This window comes from Pagrus pagrus (genome assembly GCF_965226575.1).
Source record: "Pagrus pagrus genome assembly, chromosome: 1".
In the NCBI taxonomy this organism is placed as follows: domain Eukaryota; kingdom Metazoa; phylum Chordata; class Actinopteri; order Spariformes; family Sparidae; genus Pagrus; species Pagrus pagrus.
In genome coordinates this window covers 33743873-33765630 of record NC_140185.1, presented here as the reverse complement: position 1 = coordinate 33765630, position 21758 = coordinate 33743873, and the positions used below count along the sequence as shown (strand labels likewise).

General features: G+C 44.3%; 1 protein-coding gene across 1 annotated transcript; it reads right to left on the bottom strand.

Moving 5' to 3' along the window:
- Positions 1-6390: 6390 nt before the first annotated feature.
- On the bottom strand, positions 6391-19171 carry sall1a (spalt-like transcription factor 1a). The gene is made up of 3 exons (XM_084340618.1): positions 18293-19171; positions 9220-12620; positions 6391-8108 (listed from the first exon to the last, which is right to left on the bottom strand). The coding sequence occupies exons 1-3, from the start codon at positions 18363-18365 to the stop codon at positions 7668-7670; spliced, it is 3915 nt and encodes a 1304-aa protein (XP_084196744.1). The 5' UTR covers positions 18366-19171; the 3' UTR covers positions 6391-7667.
- Between the last annotated feature and the right edge of the window lie 2587 nt (positions 19172-21758).

Sequence of the window (21758 nt, the reverse complement as noted above, 5' to 3'; positions counted from 1 at the left end):
CTGGAGACCGGCCATCCACAGCAGTAACAAAGTAGGGCAATAACTAACAGCGATTAAGGGAATATTGATGGCCTGTGACACACAGCATCCTGAAAAATGCTATTTGGTCAAATAGCTGCAATAATTAAGTATATGAGGGTCAGTCAATTTTTATCTGCTGCTTTTATTTGGATCGATTATTTAGTAAACTGGCCAAGCCTCAGAGAGCATTATTGCTGAGTGGGGTGTTGATTTCATAGCGCGAGTGCTGCAGCCAAGTCACACAGCGGAGAGGAAACACCCGGCTGCAGCGGCTGAACTGTTACAGATATCACAAATACAGGCATGGAGGGGAAATAGCTACACCGTCGTCCGTTGACCTTGTTCTGTGATATTTCAGCCCTTCATTCTGTCCTTTAAAGGGGCAATATGTAATTCAACCTCAAACGATTTTTACCATTTACAATATGAGTGAGGTAATAACACAAACTCAGAAATGTTTATATCCTCCATGAGTGAATAAACGAGGAAAATAAGGTCCCCAGAACACTGTTTGAAAGTAAAGTAAAGCAGTATGAAATTGTTTTGTCCTTGTTTGTTTATTCGGTTTATTCCGTCATGAAAACAAAGACAGTCTGTTTATTCAGTGTGTTTGGGCATAAATGAAATCAGGCGATTGCCTTTAACTTCAAAACATCATGTTCTCCATCGCTCACAGCTCCCTTACTTTTTTTCCCCCCAGGTAGGATAACAAGCACACGGGGCCGGGTGTGAGGTATTCTCACCACGGATTGATAAACATTAGCTGAAGGCAAAAATAATGAGTTTTGGCTGCGTTAAAAACATCGGTGCGTTTAATGTGATACAGTGGTTAAAAATAAACTAGACCCGTTTAGAGGCTTCTCCCCCAGTCGATTGATTAAACATTAACCTGCTCGATCTGGGATATTTCTTATTAATCACAGGTGGCGCAGACTTAACTGAGCATGAGGAGGACATGTACAAAAAAAGAGCCACACAGGCAACACACACACACACTAACACAAACACACACACACACACACACACACACACACACGCTTACACATGCATGAAATCATGTAATCATAACATATGCCATTTAGTGGCTGCTTTAATCCGATGAGTGATGCAGTTTGAGCGGACCCAGTGGGAGTCAAACATCTAACTCTGCTGGTGCAATTGAGTTACACGCACACAGACACACACACGCACACACACACACACACGTGCACACACACACACATGTCCATATCAAACGGCACATTGTGGGAATTGCCATGACCTAATGCATTTCTTATCTTACATTTGATTACACATTTCGCAGAGGAAACCATTTTCCTCTCGCCTGCGACGAGATGTCCGATGAGAAAACCAACCGTGACTGTGAGCATTTTGTGAAGGAGTGGGTGGCAGATCTGTGATCTTGACTTGTTAGATACACTGTACAGCAGCCCCCAAAATCCCATAAAACACAGTCGAACGGAGCGAAATCTCTATCAGACCCTCTTCATTTTCCCACAGTCAGCGACGGAGCAGAAGAAGCTATCACACTCCAATAACGTCACTGAATATTCAGCCACTGTAGCAGGCCTCTGCTTTGATCCAGCACTCATGTGGGTGGCCGGTATCCACAACTACAACAGCCTTCAATTTGAGTCTGAACCTGCCTCCGAAATAGCTACGTTTTTCTTGCTGTAACCACGGGTGACTTTTCTGTGCCCGAGGAGGCTTTTATGAGAAAATTGACAAAGTAAATATCCTTTCAGCTGTTTCCCTGATGAATAATGTACGCACAGGCTGATGGACTGCTTTCAAAAAAATTCAACAGCTTCAGGGTTGTCCCTGCACATCAGCTGTCATCGCGTGATGTGGGTGGCGGTCCTGGCGCGGGGGCTCACGGCGGCGCACAGGTGCCCTTTTCACTCCCAGGCCGAAAATGACAAATTCAATAAACTCAAGACACCTTCTCCGGAGCACCTATGGAATCAAACACACCTGACAAGCGGCTGAAGGGCTTCTTCCTAGTCGCTCTGACATCCCATCTCCACGCTCGATATCAATATCTCAGCGGCCGCAGAATATCTTTCCATCTCACTAGCATGCTTTGACACTGTGAGGGAGAATAAGAATATGTGTCAGAGGTTGTGGGACTCGAGGTAAGAAGACGGCGTCGAGGAAATTGAATCTGTGAGATGACATTAACAGAGAGTGTCCCCAACTCTGTGTGTGTCTCAGCCCCGGAGCAGACGGGCCTGGCTAGGGTTACCAACTGTAATTCTGATGGTGAAAGGGCCACAATCAGCCTACTTAATCTCGAAGCTGTTCTTTAAAACCAAAGAAAGACGATCTGTCTCCATTCTACTGTATCAAACAAGGAAACATGTGATTCATCGTAAAATGGAAACGCACATTAAATTAAATTTGCCTTTGGGGGGCGACGAGGTCAACGCTCGACTGCAGGTTTTTCCGCGATAACAAAAAAGGTGCTTGTACTCTGTCAAAAGAGCCGGTCTCATAAACCTACCCTGACCTGAGAGAACAAACCCTAGACATCAAATTTTAAAGAATTAGCATCACAATGGGCTAAATGTCCTCCCTTGTGAAGCGGCCTTGCAATTTCAGCGGTGATGATAAACTGGGAGACGCAGATAGCGGGAGCTCTGTGCGTGAGACAAACCCTTACTGTACGTTCATTAGCATCCCTGAAGGTTCCCGTCTGAGCGCCGTGGCTCGCTCTTGCAAGCATGAGTGCCTTATTAAAGAATGGGCCGGGGGAGCCTCAAGTTTGGAGAGTCTAGCCCACGAGGAGCTCACATCAGGGCTCCCACCTGTTTGTCTGGGTGCTCGTTTGACACAATAGGTCATGAAATGCAATATGGGCCTGCGCCTCTCTTTCTCACCGCACAAAAGCCCAAGGAGCGGATGAACTGCAAGATAAATGACCTTGACATTTGGATAGTCTCCAGATTGCTGTGCCATAAAAATAAACCATGCAAAGACAACCTCCAAAACCCCTCATAAGACCAAAGCACGACTTCAATGGAGAACAAACAGGAGTCTGGTTTTTTTGGGGGGGCAGGATGGATATTTTCCTCGAAGACTTTGATTGCTCGTCTGTGATAACTGTGAGAGTGCGCAGGCCTGAAAAAAAAAATCCTCCCGCTCCATGTTTGTACTTACAATCTGGAAGGTCTTGTCTTCCAACCAGCTGTGTACACGCTGCAGACAGGCTCCATTTTCCACAGGAAGCGCGATGGGAACCACAGGAAGATAAAACCAGCATGAAATGGCTGGAGGAGAACGACAACGCAAATTAGGACGAAGGCTTCCACAAAAACATATAAACAATCATCACTTTGTCAGATGATTAAATGGGATTACAGAACACGTTAGGGGCATTAAAGGCAGACGTGTCATCAGTGAGAAGCACCGGGACGTGTTCATACTTTAAATATATCAAAATCTGTATTTCATTTGACCTCAAAATAAAGGAGCAGGACACACTTTTTCATCCTGTGACATCATCAATCTACCAAACGTGTCTGCTTGAGGTCAAGATGGAGGAAACAAACACACTTTAGCATTGCTCACCCAACAAGCATGTGTAAATGCACCTAAGAAAGTATGTTCTCGCAGGCCCCTGGAGCAGGTCCATCACCTGAGTGTGATTGACAGCGTGGGCAGGTGTGGCGCTGCATCCGGGGGAAAAAGTGAACCGCGGCCGGCTAAATGAGGCCCGCCATTGTTCCTGGCGGGTCTTTGATCTCCCAGCGGTGGGCCAGAACCTCAGTGGGGAGTCCAGGCTGGGCCCCAGGCTACGGTTTGTATCGACTCGGGAGGGCTGACAGCACAAGACAGGAGATGTGTGAGGGGGGGTGGGGGGTGGGGGGGCGTCTCCGGCTTCCCAAGATCATCTCAGGCTGACCTGCACATGAAGGACACGAAACAAGAGATTTAAATCCTCCTGATGCTGCTGTTGATGAGTCAAGAAGCAGTTTACTTGTTTGTTTTCCTTCCTTATCTCTCTCTCTCTCTCACACACACACACACCAAACACACACACACACACACACACACACACACACACACACACACACACACACACACACACACACACACACACTACATTACCCACCTAAACTTGCTGGCATATATTTTTCAACCAATTTAGTTTAAAGTAACATATTATTTTAAAGTGTACTATCCTCAGTTTTTGGATGACGTGTGCTATAAAAGGATTTTTTTAACTTATTTTAAAAATTTAATTACCAAACAAAAAGACATTTTAAAACCATTTAGGATATAAAACAAACTCCTTATTTTTTGGACAAAACAAAGCAGAATGACGTCGATCACCTCAACTGGAATTACGAAAAAAAAAAAAAGTGAACTAGCACTGGAAACAAATGATGTTATTTTTGCAGTGTGGCAGCTGTGCATACAGCCCTTACTTAAGGCCAAGCCTTTAATGAACCTTCAAGTGTACAGTAAGTGGACAGGAGTGGCTCACAGCTAGAGAGAGTAATGTTTCTCTGCTGATGGTTCCCATCCTCTCCAGACACTGCAGCAAAAAGGCCATCAAGCCATTTAACAAATAGCCAACACTAAAATAATAATAATAAAAAAGCATCGGATAGAATTTTAGGAATAAATCAAAATATCTAGTAGTGTGTTTGCGTGAAGCTGCAGGATCTCTCTCCTCTGAGTGTGTTTATAATTTAAAGAACAGCCCGAGAGCACACTGTCAGCGTGGCTGCAGAGCAGGCGGATGAGACTCGCAGCACTCCAATAAATAGTGACAGTGAACAGGGCAGACTGGGACAGCCCCTCTTAGTCTGGAGCGATTGTGTTTCAGTGTGTTCGCCCCGGCTCTTCCTGTGGTGCTCTGTGTTGTGGAGCAAAAAAGCCACTGCTGGGAGCCACAGTGGAAGAGATCAATTGTACACATTCCTGCCACCTGAGATTCAAGTGTTTCTGTAATACTGCACAGCTCAATCGATACTTAAAGCGAGGAAACGAGAGGCCTGGTCCAATGCTTAGTACTGGGGGCTGCTCGCACACTGAGAGATAAAGCGTGCATTTTACTCCTGTACGTTTTCTGTCTCCAGCCTATTAATAGGAACAAAAACAAAAATATGAGTCACCATGCTTTTAACCAAGAAAAATCATCTTATACACACACATATTTTTATATTTAATATTTACTATAATTATAAGTAAATTTGTGAATATTCAGTATGTGGAATTTTGTATTATTCCAATTACTGATATTTTGAATTAAATAAAGCATTAATAATAATAATAATAATAATAATAATAATAATAATAATAATAATAAAAAAAGAAGAAGATTTTGATATAAATGCAAGTTTCAGTGTTTGCATTGTGCAGCAGGTCTGATTTCTCTGTCTGTCTTTGAAGGCATCTCTCAGGGAGCCGACGTGCTGCACAAACAGAGCCCGGTGGAACAGATGTGACTGTTAAAAAAGGAAAACAGGCACTGTGGGCAAGGATCATTTAGCTCCGACGTCTTGAAATACAAAACGTAAATATTGGGGATTTCGGCTTTGTGGAGGGGAGAGGCGGGGAGAGAGCGCGCCGAGGATGCTGGACAGAAATTAACAGATCCTGTGTTGCAGGATGTGCAACGATGTGTTAAATTAAATGCAGCTGTTGAAATACAAAAGGGGGAAAAATCAGTTTGAATAAGAAGGAGAAAAGAAAAGGAAAAAAAAAAGCAAAGCAAAGGCAGAAGCCTTTAGAGACGTCAAAGGCTTTATCCTCACGACCGTGTGATCGTTTTGACAACTTCTTTTTTGGGGAGGCTTTTGTGCCAAATAATTAGATCGTCGCATTCTTAATGAAACGTGTACCTCCTTCAAAAGACCGCATCACTAACACCTTCGCAGTTCAAGTGTTCATACCACTCACACAAATCAAGTGTTTTCCCCGCTGAGACGTTTTATTATTATTAAAATCTGTGAAATAAATGGCAGGAGGGAGCCGTTTTCCTCCTTTGCGCGTAAAAGTCCTCCACTTGATTCCGAGGATTAGCGATTAATTGGCGATTTCAAGGATTGGCAACGGGAATTATGAAGTCGAAACGGCGATCATGATTTAAATTAAAGAGCAGGGGCGCTCACATCATCAGTGTCTGCATCCAAGCTGCTGTTTCTGCTTCTGTTTGTCTGCAGAGAGGCTGAAAAAAAAAAAAAAAAAGCTGCACACCGGCCTTCAGCACAAACTGTTTAAATGCAAAAGTTATTTATTTTTTCCTGCTTTTCTATCAAAATGACTGATAAAGAAAAAAAGAAAAAAAAGAAAAGATTGTCAGTATGTTTTTTCAGTGACATGATAAATAAAAAAAGAGGAAATAAAAGCACACAAACACACATTGTTTCTTTTGGAAAACTGATGTATTTGATTATTAGAGTAAAGAATTACAGTATCTTAGTTGTTAGTAGGTATTAAAGTGTAGAGAAACTGGACCCATAAAGATCTTCCAACTTTCCAAGAAAGTGCATGTAACAGTCCGAAGGTTGTCAAACCCAATATATATTTATATTTATAAAAACACTATCATTTTGTCCCCTGGCCGTGATGGAATTCTCTTGTGTGAGCTATATGTACATTTTTCATACGAGGGAGTTTGTATTTCCACATCTGAACGTATTTACAGAAGCTTCAACACACAACTTTGTTTGCACTTGATGTCAGTGAGGATGCTGGGACATAGCAGCAACGTGGAAATCCAGCGAAGAAACTAAAGGAAGGATCCTTGCTCATTTGATTGGCTGTCTCAGTCCCAGAAACCAGGAAATAGGCCAGACCGACTGTTCCCTTCTGTCTTTGCTTTCAACAACACCAAAGTACGAGCAACAACAAAACAAAAAAAAAATAAAAATAAAAATAAAGAGAGATCGAGGGGAAAGAAAATATGGAAGTAAACAAAAAAGTAGAAAGTACAATACACAGAAACAGTAACAACAAAAACGAGTTAACACTAAAGAAACCCTTGAAATGTAGCAAACTTCAATGTTTTGTCTTCCTTAAATAAAATAAAGGTAAATAGCAACTGGAAAGAAAAGGAACTACCACATCATTTAGTCCCTTGCCTGAATTTCATTGTTTTGTTTTTGCTGAGGGGAAGAGGGGGGCATGAACACACAGATGTTAGACCATCTACAGAAGATCAGTGTACATTATTTACAGCAAGTCTGTTTGCTTATTACAGGGCTAATGCATCACATGAACATCGACAGTTCGGTTATAGCTACTACAGACAGAAAAATAACTTAATGCCAAGGTAAGGTTATCTACCCAGATATTCTAAGTTTTCAAAAGCACATTTTTTTTTTAAGCACCCATACCCATTCTGGCTTAAAAACAAACAAAAACCTAACTGTTAATGCTTCCACTTGGTTTCAAGCAAGGTTATAATCACTAATAAATAAGCTCCTTAAAACTATAACATGTACATTGTACAAAAAAAGCAACTTGTCTTCACACTCATGTTCGTAAAGATTCAATGGCGAGCAAAGCAGTTCAGTTGATTTTGTCCCTGTCTTGTTCTCTTTCGTTCTCTTCTTCTGTCGTGTGTCTACATGTGTACAATATGCCAATCGGGCATCTTCGTGTGTCTGTGCGCAACCCGAGGGGCGATCGCTCTAACTGGTGACGATTTCTTTATTGTCCTCCATGAAGCGTGTGAACCGGAAGTGGGCCCCGTTCTCTGTGTTGGCCATTCTCTCCAAACCAGCGAGAGCAGCGTTGGGCTCCATGCTGTGCAGCTTGTCTAGGCTGCCGGTCAGGCCGCCAATGGGAGAGCTACCCCCGTTTCCCACACCACCTGACATGGGTGGTAGGCCTCCATTCTGGATGACGGAGATTTCATTTGTCTTCATCGCCAGCCCGTTGGAGAATGCCGCAGCGTACTGGTTCCAGAAACTAGCCGGGTCTCCGTTGCTTGCCCGTGATGCCATGTCCTTCTGGAAGATCTCGGGAAACTTAACTGGGTTGGTGCCCAGAAAGGCCATTGGCCCGTCCACGGAGAGCCTGCGGCCACGTCTGGCGGGAGCGCTGTTCCACATGTGTGTGCCCATGTGAACCTACACAGCAGAGAGAGGGGAGAGGGAGGGGAGAGAGGGCGAATAAAAGGGAGGGAGGAGAGAGACAGAGCAATGAGAGGGATGAAAATTAGTGATGTTTACAAACTTGGCCACGAGAGCTGCACATGAGATGATGCAATGGAAAAAATAATAATAATGCTCGACTCCAAATTAAAATAGCTTCACACCCTGGGTGCAGCAGACCAGTTAGTTGCCTTTGCTGTGAGAGTACCAGCATGGTGTAAACATCTTATTTTTGGCAAGACTGATACATGCTGTTTAATCTAAACCTTAATTTGCTCATCTCACAAGGGGGATCACAGGGTTTGGGGTAAAATTGCACTGTCCAATTTCATTGCACCGGGCAGGATTGCATGTGACATTTCACCTCTGCCAATACCCTTTCCATGACAAAGACATGTTTTTTTTTTTCTGTTTCATAATCCTTGACACATTCAAGTAATTATATCTTAAGGTATTTTATGTAAAAACCTACTACAAAACATTTTGTACAAACACAAAATACTTTTATACGTTAATTATAGTGGAGAGACTTTAACCAAAAACACAGGAATGTCTGTACAAGACCAGTGCTTGACTTACTACAACCTTTAATAATTAATCATTTACATGTGTCCCAAATTCCTCTTTGGGATTAAGGATTATCACACTCAAAAATAACCATACTTTTATCTTAAGTTCACATAATTCTCCTAAGTTTCTGTAGATGGTTGAGCAGGATCTTTTTCTTAACGATCTAGGCCTGTGACAGTTTTCAGAGAGTCCGTCATGGAAAACTACGGACTGACCTAGCGCACAATGATTGCCTCTGATAATTAATTCTGTGCACTGAATCATTCTTAGCTGATTACATTCTGGAATTTCTACCCAATAATCATATTAGTTGTGTGATTCAGCGTTTCCACTAAGGTCATTTCTTCTCAGAGAGCTGTGCCATTAATTAATTATACAACATTACCACCTCTTGATGCCTAATGCACTGACACGCCGTATAAAACTAAATAGCAGCCCTGAGACTCATTTTTCACAAACATTCTCATGCACAAAACTTTGAGGAGAGCGAGAGCATTCTGAGTGTTTCAACATTTACCTTGAGGTTTCCTTTGGTGGTGAAAGCCCGACCACAGATACTGCAGGCGAAAGGTTTCTCCCCTGTGTGGGTTCTCTCGTGGATCTGTAGAGCACTGGAGGAGGAGAAGCACTTCCCACAGGTGTTGCAGAAGTGCTGCTTCGGTGTCCTGCGTGGCGGAGCAGAGGAAAGCACAGGGGAAGTGGAGGCGGATGACGTGACCAAGCCAGGGGGCATCTCCTTGGTCTCTTGGTGGAGGCTATGGAAGAAGCCGTTGACCTCTGGTTTGTTGAGAGAGCCGACAGAGAGCAGTGAAGGGGTCGGGCTGGAGGACAGGCTGGTGTTTGAGGGCTCGAAGAGCTGTGAGGGCAGGTCTCTCATTTGATGGGTCAGCATGTGCTGCTTGAGGTTGCCCTTGGTGGAGAAACCCCTGTTACATGCCGTGCAAATAAATGGTCGTTCTTTGGTATGGCTTCGATAGTGAATGTCCAAGGCACTCTGACAAGCAAAGGTCTTCCCACAGATGTCACAGGATGTGTTCTTGATGGTGTTACGCTCACGGAAGGCGAATATCATGCCAACGGGGTCTTTTGAGGGATTGACAGATGTCAGGTCCAGGGCTCCGATGTTGGAGGGGTGAGAGTGCAGGAGGCTTGCACTGGTGTGCTCAAAGGATAATGCCCTCTGCTGCCTTTCTTCGAGGCTGGGGGATTTGCGTGGATGTGGCTGCAAACTGGTGGGGGATGGCGCCTGCATGGAGGAGGTAGATTCTGACACAGCTGGACTCCCGGCGCTTTGGCTTTCAACATCCCCTCCCAGAGACGAGGAGTCGTTGGTGAGGCAATCCCCCTCAACTAAGCCATTTACCATCGCCTTGATTTGGCTGGCTTGTAGCAATTGTGTTTCATTAATGATGGTATTCTCCTGGCAATTTCTCTCCTGACCCTCCTGGCAAGTCATTTCAATGGGAACTGGTGAGTTACAAAGACTGTCGTGGGAGGCATCAGCCGACCTGGGTGTGTCTGGCACACTGCTATCTGGGCCCTCCTCCATTCCTTCCATGTTGTCATCAGAGAAGTTTTCCAGATCATCAAAGTTTCTCTCCTCAAACGAGCCGGTGTCAGAGACCATGGACTCTGGGTAACTCTCTGGCAGAGGGGTGTTGGGGATATGCCCACCCATGTGCATGCGAATATGTTGCTGTAGGACCACAGCATTTGTGAACTTCTTCTGACAAATAGGGCAGGAGTGTTGGACTCGAAGAGGAGGCATGGCCCTGTGGACGCTGTAGTGGGTCTTAAGATTTCCCTTGGTGGTAAATGCTCTGCCACAGACTTTACATTTAAATGGCCTCTCCCCAGTGTGAGTGCGATAGTGCATTTTCAGAGCACTCTGGCAGCTCAGCACCCGGTGGCAGATGACGCATTCGTTTGGGTCTGTCACCTTCCTGTCAATGTTCTCCACGAGCTGCTGTAGCTTGGAGGTCTCTGACCCCTGGAGAGGGTCCAGGATGCCTCCAAAGGGGAACTTAGCCTTGAACTGATCAGACATAAGAGGCATGAGTGGGTTGGTCATCATGGGCGGGCTGTTGGATGTTGTGTAGTCGGCAGTGCTCTCTGACGCAGAGCTCACATTTGTCATTAAGCCTGATGAGTGGCTGCCTTCTTCAGTTTTTCCATTTGAGGTAGGCAGAGTTGCACCTTCAACCTCTTCAGACACTCCATCATTACTTTTAGCTGAAGGCTCAGCGGCACCTGAGTCACTCTTTGCAGTAACGGAAGGGCTAGTTATGGCTATTGAATGATCTTCCTTTTTTATGAAATGTGGCAGGCTGGGCATGGTTGGTGGCAACAGCATGCCGACTGAGGAGGTCAGAGTGGGCAGGACTGGTTTGCTGTCCAGCCAGCTGGTGACGGGTTTCTCAGGGGGCATGGACATGCCGTATGGAATGCCGGTGCTTGTTGGTATGTTGTCTAAATGCTCAGGAACAGGGTAAGGGTTCATCTGGATGTGTGGGTATTTTTCTTTATGACGCTGGAAATGCACCTTCAGGTTACCACGGGTGGAGAAGCGGTTGCCACAGATATTACACTTGTATGGCCTCTCGCCAGTGTGAGAGCGCAGGTGGATTTGCAAGGCACTGTCACTCCCAAACACCTTGCCACAAAACCTGCACTTATGCTTGAAGAAAGCCTCGTCGGTGCTGCTCTTGTGTTCAAATGAAGTGACATTTGGCGGCTTGCCTTTTGTCCGCTGGGCCAAAGCTGCTAAAGAGTTGAGGTCCTCTACGGTGGTGCCAACACTGGGCAGAGAGCTGGAGAACAAGGGGTTTCCAGGTGGGGGCTGAGGTAGAAGGGGATTCACTGCAGAGCTTAACAGGCTACGCATTCCAAATGCTGGCGTGGATGACTTAGCTAGTGAGGAGGTGCTGAGCTGAGAGTGGAGGCTGCTCATATGACTCGGCCTCTTGTCAGAGGACTGGGCATTGACTGCTGATGGCCCCAGTGTGCTAATGCTCTGAGATGTCTCACTGCTGCTCGGGTTGGACTGAGGTAGCTGTGCTGCTGCAGCCAGCTGCTTTAGGCTGCTAATACTGGCTGACTGACTAGCCAGGTTCTGCGCTAGGCCTGCGGCTGCAGCCAGCTGTTGGGAGAGATGTGAGCTGAGTGTGGTCAGTGGGTTGGCAGCAGGCCCCATTGTGCCTGGAGCAGAAGTTGGGGGCACCTGCATTTCTGGGGACTGGGAGGCCAGTAGCAGTATCTGATGGCGAATCTGCTCGATGAGCTGCAGCTGGTGGATCTGCTGCTGTTGGAGGGCAAGGAGCTGCTCCATAAGGGCTGGCACTGCCACTCTGGGGCCCCCGGTGGAACGGGTCTCTTGGGAGAACTGGGCCACAGCCACTTTGGTGCTCTGCAGATTTTCAATGATGACATTGCTGTTGATCATGGAGAAGTTCCCCAGTTCAGCAAGGTTACTGAGCTGAGGTAGAGGGGCAGAGACAGCTGAAGTGCCGACTGCAGGGCCAGACGTGGCCCTGCTTCCGACCGTGGCGATGGGGCTCCCGCTCTCTGTGTGACTGCCTTCCTCTTCGTGACCGCTGCTCATTCCAGAAACGTCCACGTCCATGGATTCGTCTTTTTCAAGAGTGTGAGCCTCCAAAAGGTCACCGCACTCTGTTTGATCAGTGTTATTAGCTGTGTCATTCATCTGGTCATCGGGATTATGGGGAGGAGACCCAGGCGAGAAAGTTCCGGTGGGGGAGGCAGGATTTTCATTCACTATCAGAACTAACTGATTCTTAGTGCAATTCTTCTGGTGTTCCTCAAGATCTGATAGTTCAAAGAATTCAGCACAACATCTGCTACAGACGTGGGCGTCTGACTCCTTGCAGGGGGGGTCCTCTGAGCAAAGTTCTGTGTCCCCTGAAAAAGAGGAAACAGAGGATTAGTGATTAGAAATGTTTTGCAGCTGAAGAAGCAGCTTTATCTCCTCAAATTCCATTGTTGTTAATCTTAAGTTAATCAGTTTTACACTTATCCCCTTGATGTGCTCACAAAAACAACGATCGAAAGGCAACAATAAGCCAACAGAAATGAGAAAAGGCCTCATTCAATGCAGTGGCCTCTGAAACACGATAAGAAAGGATACAAAATCAATGGGAACTACTCAAATATTGCTTAAAAGTGATCTTTGAAGATGCACATCTGGGTTTCATCAGCCCAACCAAAGGTAATCATTTTCTCCAGATAATCCATCAAAATATAGAATAGAGTGAAGTGAGGACATTGAGTCTTAATGAAATTTCATAGAAAGGCATTGATTTCCTATATTCCTTGCCCTTCAAAGTCTACTTGTCCACTCGCCGCAAATCAAGCATTTGAAGGACTTATTAGACTTTCAATTTGCTGTCAACTTTGCTCATTTTCAGCCAACTATGGGCATCTTGGACAGGTTATCCATGTCACTAAACTAATTTGTATCCACTCAGGCTGCAGTCACAGTGAGACAGGAACAACAGAGCCTGTGGCGTCCAGGCTGCTACGTGCAAACATTAAACACAACAAGCAAAAACAAAAGAGGATGAAAAGCTGAAGAGCGAGAGAAGTAAATTGTGATATGACGAATGTCGGACGAAGAAACAAATAATAAGTCGAATTTTTTTAAAAGTCGCCGGACTTTTTATTTTCCAGAACTGTGAATAAACTTTGACTCCAAAACATTAGAAACCATATGAAAGCCACTCATCAGTGAATTATTTCGGGGAGAAACGCAACGAAAAAGACTTATTTGTTTAAATGAATGACTTGGTCGAAACTTAAGAGTAGGGTGGTAAATCTGAATGCATGCACAACAAACTTGCCAAAGCTGAGAAACTGGACACACCGGCTCACTTAATATGCAACACGGACTCAGAAACTTCTGCTGTCATTGAGATGACAATTCAAAAGCAATGACCGTCTCTCAAAAAGCGACACAGGTTTTTTAAATTTTCCATTTCGATAAACAGGACGAGTCAGGGAGTGAAAAGGCAAGACGACACCCTGCCCCCAGAGCCACTGCTGTGCTCCAGACTTTTCCTTATTCTTTCCCCTCTTTGTCACACTCAAATCTCTCTGTTTAACATACAAGTTGATTTACAAATTGCATTTCGCTATGAATTCCTTTCATTGTGGCTCTGGCCCCTCAATACTTTCATCAGGGCCAAGAATTCATTTGCAAATGAAACCCAGAGAAGTGCAGCCCTGCCCCACAGAGAGACAGGATGCCTTCCCATTGTTCGCGCAGCATGGGAGCGGCGGGGATCGTCGGCACAGCCTGGCCCTGCTCATCTCAGTCGACTCAAAGCAGATCCTGTTTAATTCAGGGATTATCTCCCTCAATGTTTCTCTGCTCAGAGACATCAGATAACGCAAAGTTGCCATGACAGTAAACCCTGGCCCTCACACCACCAAACCATGCAAACAGGGAAGACTCAACTTTAATGATAACTTTTCATGTTAAATCCCCCTCCCCACTTCCACCCACCCGTCTACCTACACCCCAAGCGCTAATTTTGAAAAAGAAAAAAAAAAAAGTGTTTGATTCATCGTGTGAGAAATGTGAGGATTAAATAAACACGTTTCCTTTCTTCTCGAGGCTGACTGTACTCAAATAAGTGTGAAGAAAATCCAATCATATGACAGTGAGGAGGATGAAAATAGGAGGAATATGAAAAAAGAAGAAAAAAACTTTTGCCTAACAAACTTCTGGATGATACAAAATTAATAAATACATAAATCATATGTGTGTGTGAGTCCACGCGGAGGATATGAAAAATAATACGCTACACATAATGCTATTAGAGCATTTTGGGTGTACAGTGAAATTAAATTAACCATTTCACTCGTACAAGTACTTTAAAAAAGGGCCTAAATGTTTTTTTGTATTATTATTTAAATAATTTTTAAAGATGATAAAATTCTATGTGGGTTTCATTTTTAAAAATCCTACAAATCAAAAGAGTTTCAACGCTATTATGAACATGCAAAAGCAGAAATAATTACAGTGATAAAAAACCACAACTAGAATACATAATTAACAGAAAGAGGAAAGAGATAAGAGATGACATCTATCCCCCAAAACAATTTGTGCGTTTCCATTTGACTAATTCAGGAAGTGGAGCAAGATTTTCATCAAATTTGTGCAATGCAGCAGTGGACAGTCTTTCTCTTCACATACTCTTTCTTAAGTTAGGAATGTGAGGGAAGAGAAAATAATAATAATGCCCTCACAGCTGCAAAACGTTAGAATCATATTTCAGCAAAAACTTAAAATGCTCACACGGCGACAGATTTTGCTCCCTGAACCGTGCAGTGTTATGTTTTTCTACTTTACATGGCGACAAAAAAAAAAAAAGAAAAGAAAAAAGAGGATCAAAACTAAATCAATGCATGACTACAAATCCACTGTCCACATAAGACTAGTATAGCAAACAGCGCAGATGCTAGCATTAGGCTTAATTCCCAAAATAGCAAGGATTAACTTCGAATTAAAATTAAGATAAAGTCAAGCTGGTGTAAAGATGGAGTCTGTAAAAAAACTTCCATAGAATCAAAAGCACAATGTAAGCAGTGCGCAAGGGCTAAAGGGCGTCAGGAGAGACAAAGAGCAGAGGACAGAGTCCCAAAGAGATTGACCAAAGTCTGAATATGAGAGACAAGAAAAGCGAGGATTAGTCGGAAAAAGTTGACGGAGAGCTTTGAGAGTTCCTACATTATTTTTTCGCGGGGGGCCTCTGTGAGCCTCTTGACACTTGTAACTTCAGGAGGGTTTCTGCTCTCATCGTCTCTCCAAGCCCTCAGGACTCATCCCACTGAACACTAGATGGGGTTCCACTAAAGCTGCCGTGGTCCAGGACAAGACTCAAATCTAAGAAGCTCTGCCCCGGTGACATGCTTAAAGCTTAAGGGGAGGGAGGGAAAGAAGAAAAAAAAAAAAAAAAGGCAAAGCAAGTCCTTCAGGCTACACCTTTAGACTCATGCCACATAAACACTGGCAAAATGACAACTCTCTGTTTGCAGGGGGAACAAGGGGGCTGCCCTGCCAATCTGCCCTCTAGGGGGGCCACTCTGATAAGGCGAAAGGGGATGGCCACAACATTGATAAGGCCTCACGCTCACACACACACACACACACACACACGCGCGCACACACACTTAAATAAAAAGCCGAGGCCTTGCTGGGCCGCCTGCAGCTCTGATCAGCAGGGTCAATGGCGAGGTAGTAGGGGAAACACACTGGGCCCTGAACTCTCATCACCTCCACACAGAGGGACACTGGCAAAGGTTAAAACAGCTCGACATCCCACCCTCTGCGGCTCCCACTCCGACCTCCCAGTCACCACGGCCCCCTCAGCATCACTGAGATTCAGCTACAAACACAATGACTTTCTGTTTTTCACTTCCGGCTGCTGCAGCTTCTCCAACAGGCAGCACATTTCACTCTGCAGCTTGAAAAAATATAACCCCCCCCCCAAAAAAAAACCTTAAAAAAGACAACATGGCCATACCTTATTTATAATTACACACACAAGACCACTTGCAAACAATCCCAACATGCAGCAGAGTCCTGGACATAATTGAGAAATGTTGTTTTTCTGCAGTCTGGCCAGGGTTGGTGACAAAAGTAACTCTTCATTAAGTTTATTAGATTTAAAGGGGAAATGCAGCAAAAAAAAAAAAGAAAAAAAAGACAGCACTCAGGAATTAACTAGGTTTTTGCATTAATCACCGAGTTCCTTAAAAAAAATCACGTGAAACGGAGGCTGCAAATACCGTTTTGTGTGCATGGCTGTCTGCTGAAAGAAGCAAGTGTTTCTTTCAAAATTACCTGCACATGCTTTTTTTCAGGGCTGCACTAAAAACACAATGTGGCTTTGAGAGCACTTTGCATCATATATATTACATTTACAGGCCTCCGTCCAACAGGTAACAGAAATATATCCCTCTCGTTTTCATCTGCACGTTTTTTATTTACTGTCAGGTCTTCATTTCTGTTTAGTTTTTTTTAACATGCAAATTATAATAACGAAAAATATAAAATGTTGTGGAGGATAATTCGATCTCACTGCACGACGGAGCAAAAGATGAGACTTCGTTTAAATTTAGAAAATGTCTTTAGGTTAGAGAGAAATAAAAAAAACAAAGTGTTATTTCTCGGTAAAAGTCCAAAAGTCGGTCAACATCAACACACGTTACAACGCAACGTCCTGTTGCGACATCCAACTGTTATTCACCTTCTCCCACAGGATGATCACACCGGAGATTATTTTACTTTTATATTCACTTTTCAAACAAAATCGTGACAGTTTGCAATTTTTTTATTCCAGCTCGACTGCTGGCCTCTGAAACTCTGAGCTCCATCCAGTCCTGGGTATTTTGCACTTCTGCACACCGCTTTGTATAAAAACTGATTTGACATTTTAGGCACAACAGCAGCGTTAAAAGAGGAGATTTCACTCTGAGAATAAAGATTTTTACCACAGTTATATTTTTCACAGAAGGCCAGAGATCGTCTCCAAGAGTGGAGCCTCTCCAAAGGCGTTGGATTAAAAAATAAAAGGCCTTGTTTTTAAAAAAAAAAAATCGATGTTGGTTTTGGTTTTTACAAAAGTAATAATTATTTTGTAGGAAAGCAGGAATCACAAGTGTGTGTGTGTGTGTCTGTGTGTGTGTGTGTCAGAGTGAGTGAGACTTTCTATGCTGGACAAAAACAGTGAACGATGAGTAAACCGATGGGATATTTTCAGGATGTGTGGAGAGATGTGTGTTCACCGGCGCTCTTTACAGCAGTCTGACCTCCTTTCGTCCAACTTTTTTACGCATAAAAAGGCGAGATCGTGTTTTAACAGACGATGAGCTTGAAGAAGTTTTTTTTAAAGACTGATTTTCATAAAAAAAAAAAGAAGGAAAACACTGAGTTTACAGCGTAGGGCTGATGGTGGGAATATCTGTGTCCGGGAAAAAAGTTGGGAGTCCGGGGCAGGAGCGACAGGGTGGTCCATGTCGGCGCACCGCTGAACGCAGGGAAGCCTCGGAGAGGAGCGAAAAACTGAGCCGGCTGCTCGGTTTAACAGGTTAAAAGACGGTTTTAAAATAAGGTACATCGCTACAGAGCAGAATAAAAAGTTTTAAAACTTTTAACACACACACACGCTGACGAGAAATGCGCCCTGTGGCTGCCTGCTTTCGTTATCATCTTTAACTCATTTCTCTTTTATCGTAAAGTTTGAATAATATCGATAATAGAGGCTCAAGTGTGTAAAAATAATATAAACGTAGCTTTAAATTCCTTTTTAAAACCAGAATTAAGCGAATTTAAGAAAGGAGAAATCGTGAGAATTAAGTTTTTCCCCGAAAAGTGTCACCTTCATCACCAAGACGCTGCAACTCTGCAGAGAAACTCTCAAAAATAAAACACAAGTCTCAAAGTCCAATTCAAAGTATTCACTCTAACCACTCTGATACCGACACAGACTCGGTGAAACAGCCCGAAAAAAGTGAGACACTCCCGGGTTGCTCGGGGGTGGAAGCAGCGATAGGTTACTTGGACTCACCATTGTGCTCCGATAAGGGCAGATGAGGGTCGGATTGGAAGTGTTGCGGCTTCGCTTGTTTCCTCCGCGACATGCTGGCTGGCACATCGGCAGGCAAAGAATAAAAAAATGACTACAAAACCTTCTCAAAAATTACGTAAATCGAGCCCATCCACCGCGCATGTGCCCCGTTATGATTATCAATAATGCTCTGCGATTAATCATACGGGGGGCTTCTTTGAAAGGCGATTGGCACCTCGCCAGCCCCCCTCCTATTCAAATGAAGTCTCTTTAATCAATTAGCTCCTGATTTGCTGGGGACTCTTGTCTCTCTCTCAGCTCCCACCCAATGAGTTGATCCGTATGGGGAAGAAAGGCTGGGTTTTCCAAACTCCCTTTAGATACGGTTTAACCCCTTCTGTTAGCCAAGTCACCGCTTATCTCGACTACTACAGGGGAATGTCAGCGTCTCGAGTCAATGCCTGCGACAGTATCTTTCAATCTTTCACATTGATCAAGCAGCGATCACAGTTTTTCTTTGCCTCCTTCCCTCCTCCTGTAGATGTGGTGGACCGGAGTTGGACGCCCCGCAACTCAAAAAAACCTCCGCGATCTTTCCAACCAACTTTCTTCTCTCTCTGCAGCTCGGTAGTCCCCGTCCTCCGCTCTCGCATCAAGATCGTTGTAATTCAGCTCTTGTTGTGTTGTAACACCGACACCTACTCTCTGAAGAGTTTTCAATCGTGAGCTCCCGGTGCGCTCAGACGCAGCGTCGCGCGAGCATGTTCCGTGCGTAAATGGCACCGGTACGCGTTCCCAAAAAGTCCACGGCGCGTCCCGACGTCCCAATCGGTTTCATTTGATTATTATTAGTCGTAAAGGGGGGGTCACTTACTAACACGTTTTCATCACACACTGCATTCCGCGAATAAACAAACTTTGAGGGCCCGTGCAGCACTGGGACAATGTGGAGCCCGGCCCATCGAGGATCTGATTGGTCACCGGGCTATTCAGTCATGCTGCCATTCACCTCCACCTCCTCCCCTCCCCTGCCTCCTTCCCCCCTCTCTGTCTCTCTCTCGCGCTCTCTCTCTCTCTCTCTCTCTGATTGCGCACAGCGGATCCAAACGCTTGGTGCGCACCGGGATGATCAGCGGAGACAAGTCTGTTCGTCTGAATAGGGATAAACACAGCTTTTAATTTCTGCCCTAAACATTTATTTTTGTTAGCGAGCCCCCCCCCCACCCTGTCTCACACTCAGCCTCACGTGGACTCATCTAACATCCATTTAACTTTTAGGGAGAACAAAAAAACTTGTTTGTCTTTATATCGTCGCCATCCAGTGGGTTGTTTGTGGCAAAACCAGGATGAATGACTGCGTGATGTCTTTATTGAAAGTTGGATGTTTTGAAGGCCTTTTCATTTCTACCAATGCGAGTGATGAATGAGCAATACGATGCAGCCAGTGACTGATAGAGCAAGAAACACAACGTCTCAACCAAGCCTGTAAATAAGTCATGAGCAGCTCCCAAAAATTGTATTATTATTATTATTATTATTATTATTGATATTATTATCATCATCGCCCTGAATAATGCGCCCACAGGAGCGCGCCCTCAGTGGGGATGTTTTAAGAGGGCAAGAGGTCCCACAGGAGCGTCGTGTGAGCAGCTCGGTCGAGTAGATTTATTACCTGAAAAAGACAAACGAAGCTCTCAGTCGAGCTGATTTTGAGAAATGAAGATAATAATGTTACTATAGGTGATGCCTCGGATGCCATTATTTTTCACTGAATATTTAAAGAGCGGCTGCAGGCTAGATGGATCTGGTCCTCTCTTGTGTCAGCTATCTTTTAGTTTCGACTAGCCCTTACTATTTACTTATTCATGAAAAAAAAAAGGAAAGAGCAGGGGAGGGAGGGGTGGTGGTGGTGGAGGAGGAGGTGGGGGGGATCAAATACTTGTGATGGCTCCTGCTTTATCAGTGCGTTATGGCAAATATATATATGTATTTTAATTTGACATATTTTGGGTGCGTTGACGGATGTCTGGACTGTCCCTGAAAATGTGACAGTGGAGCAACATCGAAATGTAGCCTGTGACTAACAAAAATCAAACAGCAAATGATCATTAATAGGGGAAACGTCTGTGTGTGTGTGTCTCTCTGTGTGTGTGTCGTTAAAAAGCCCGTGCAATTACGCGCACCAAACTTGAAATTGCTGGGGAGAGGAAAAAGGGGGTCTGCAATATTGTAATGTCCCGGGCGGGAAAATCAATGGCCAGTTAATTGATGTGAGTGTTGGTGTGAGATTGTAAACAGGGTGATTTGCAGCCCAGCCGAGCGGGAGACATTTTAAATGGGATTCACTCGGGACGGTGAGGATACAGTGTTAACAATCATGGAGCTGAATGACACAGACGGACACAGTTTGGGGGACCCAGCGGACATAAGTCACTGTCAGCGTCTGGGAAAAGTTTTCAACTTTGACTTGAGGGATTTTTTTTTTTTCTGTAAGTCTTTCAGGAGCAGCTGGCTGGATTACATGTTGATTATAAAATAATATTTATAATATCAAGTTTATAATTTATCATAAATATGGACAGCTTTGTGCTTTTTAAAGAGGAAACTGCAGGGTGAGAGGAACAAATCACACACATCCTCATGATTTAAATTAAATTAAACAATAATAATACAGATTTATACATTCATTTTAAATAAATATTAACTTTAAAACAATTAAAAACATTTATTTCTTATTTGTCATTTTTGTGTGATTGACGTTTGGGGGGGGAAAATGGCGCATATAAAAAGTGCGCACTCGTCTGCGCAATCGATGCGTGTGCGCAGACGAAGGCTCGGCCCGGGTGCCATCAGTCACTATTATCACCGACATTACCCTGATTGATCATACGGGTCAGAAGCGGCTGCGCGTTTGGCCGCATAATGTGATAGTTACGGGAGGAGGACTCTCCCCCCCAAAACCCCGAGGAGAGTTAGAGATCCTCGCTCCGTGTTTGGAAGCAGAAAGCCCCCTTTTTTTTTTTTTTTTTTTTTACTGTGTGACACCGCATTCAACACGTGGTGGGCTTTCTATTCACGGTCCTGCTCCCCTGCTCGACGCGATGCCTAAAGAATTACAACTAGCTGGATCAGGCCTTCATCTAGGTCAGCTGCACGTGTGCGTGTGTGTATGTGTGTGTGTGTGTGTGTGATGAAGGGAGCCCGAGTGGCAAGAGGTGGTGGTGGTGGTGGGGAAACTTACAGGAGTTTAGGTTTTTATAAGGCTGCATAGACTCCAGTATGTGAACACAAGTGGATTCACTTATCACCAAACGTTTGTTGCTTGCCTCGTTTTTTACGCACCAATAATGATCTAATATCTCTGATTTTACAGCCACCAGCTGGAAGATGATATTTAAAGTGATAATTCAAACTTATGGAATTAAGAAGTGCCTGAAATCAAGTCAGCTGACACACACAACAGTTA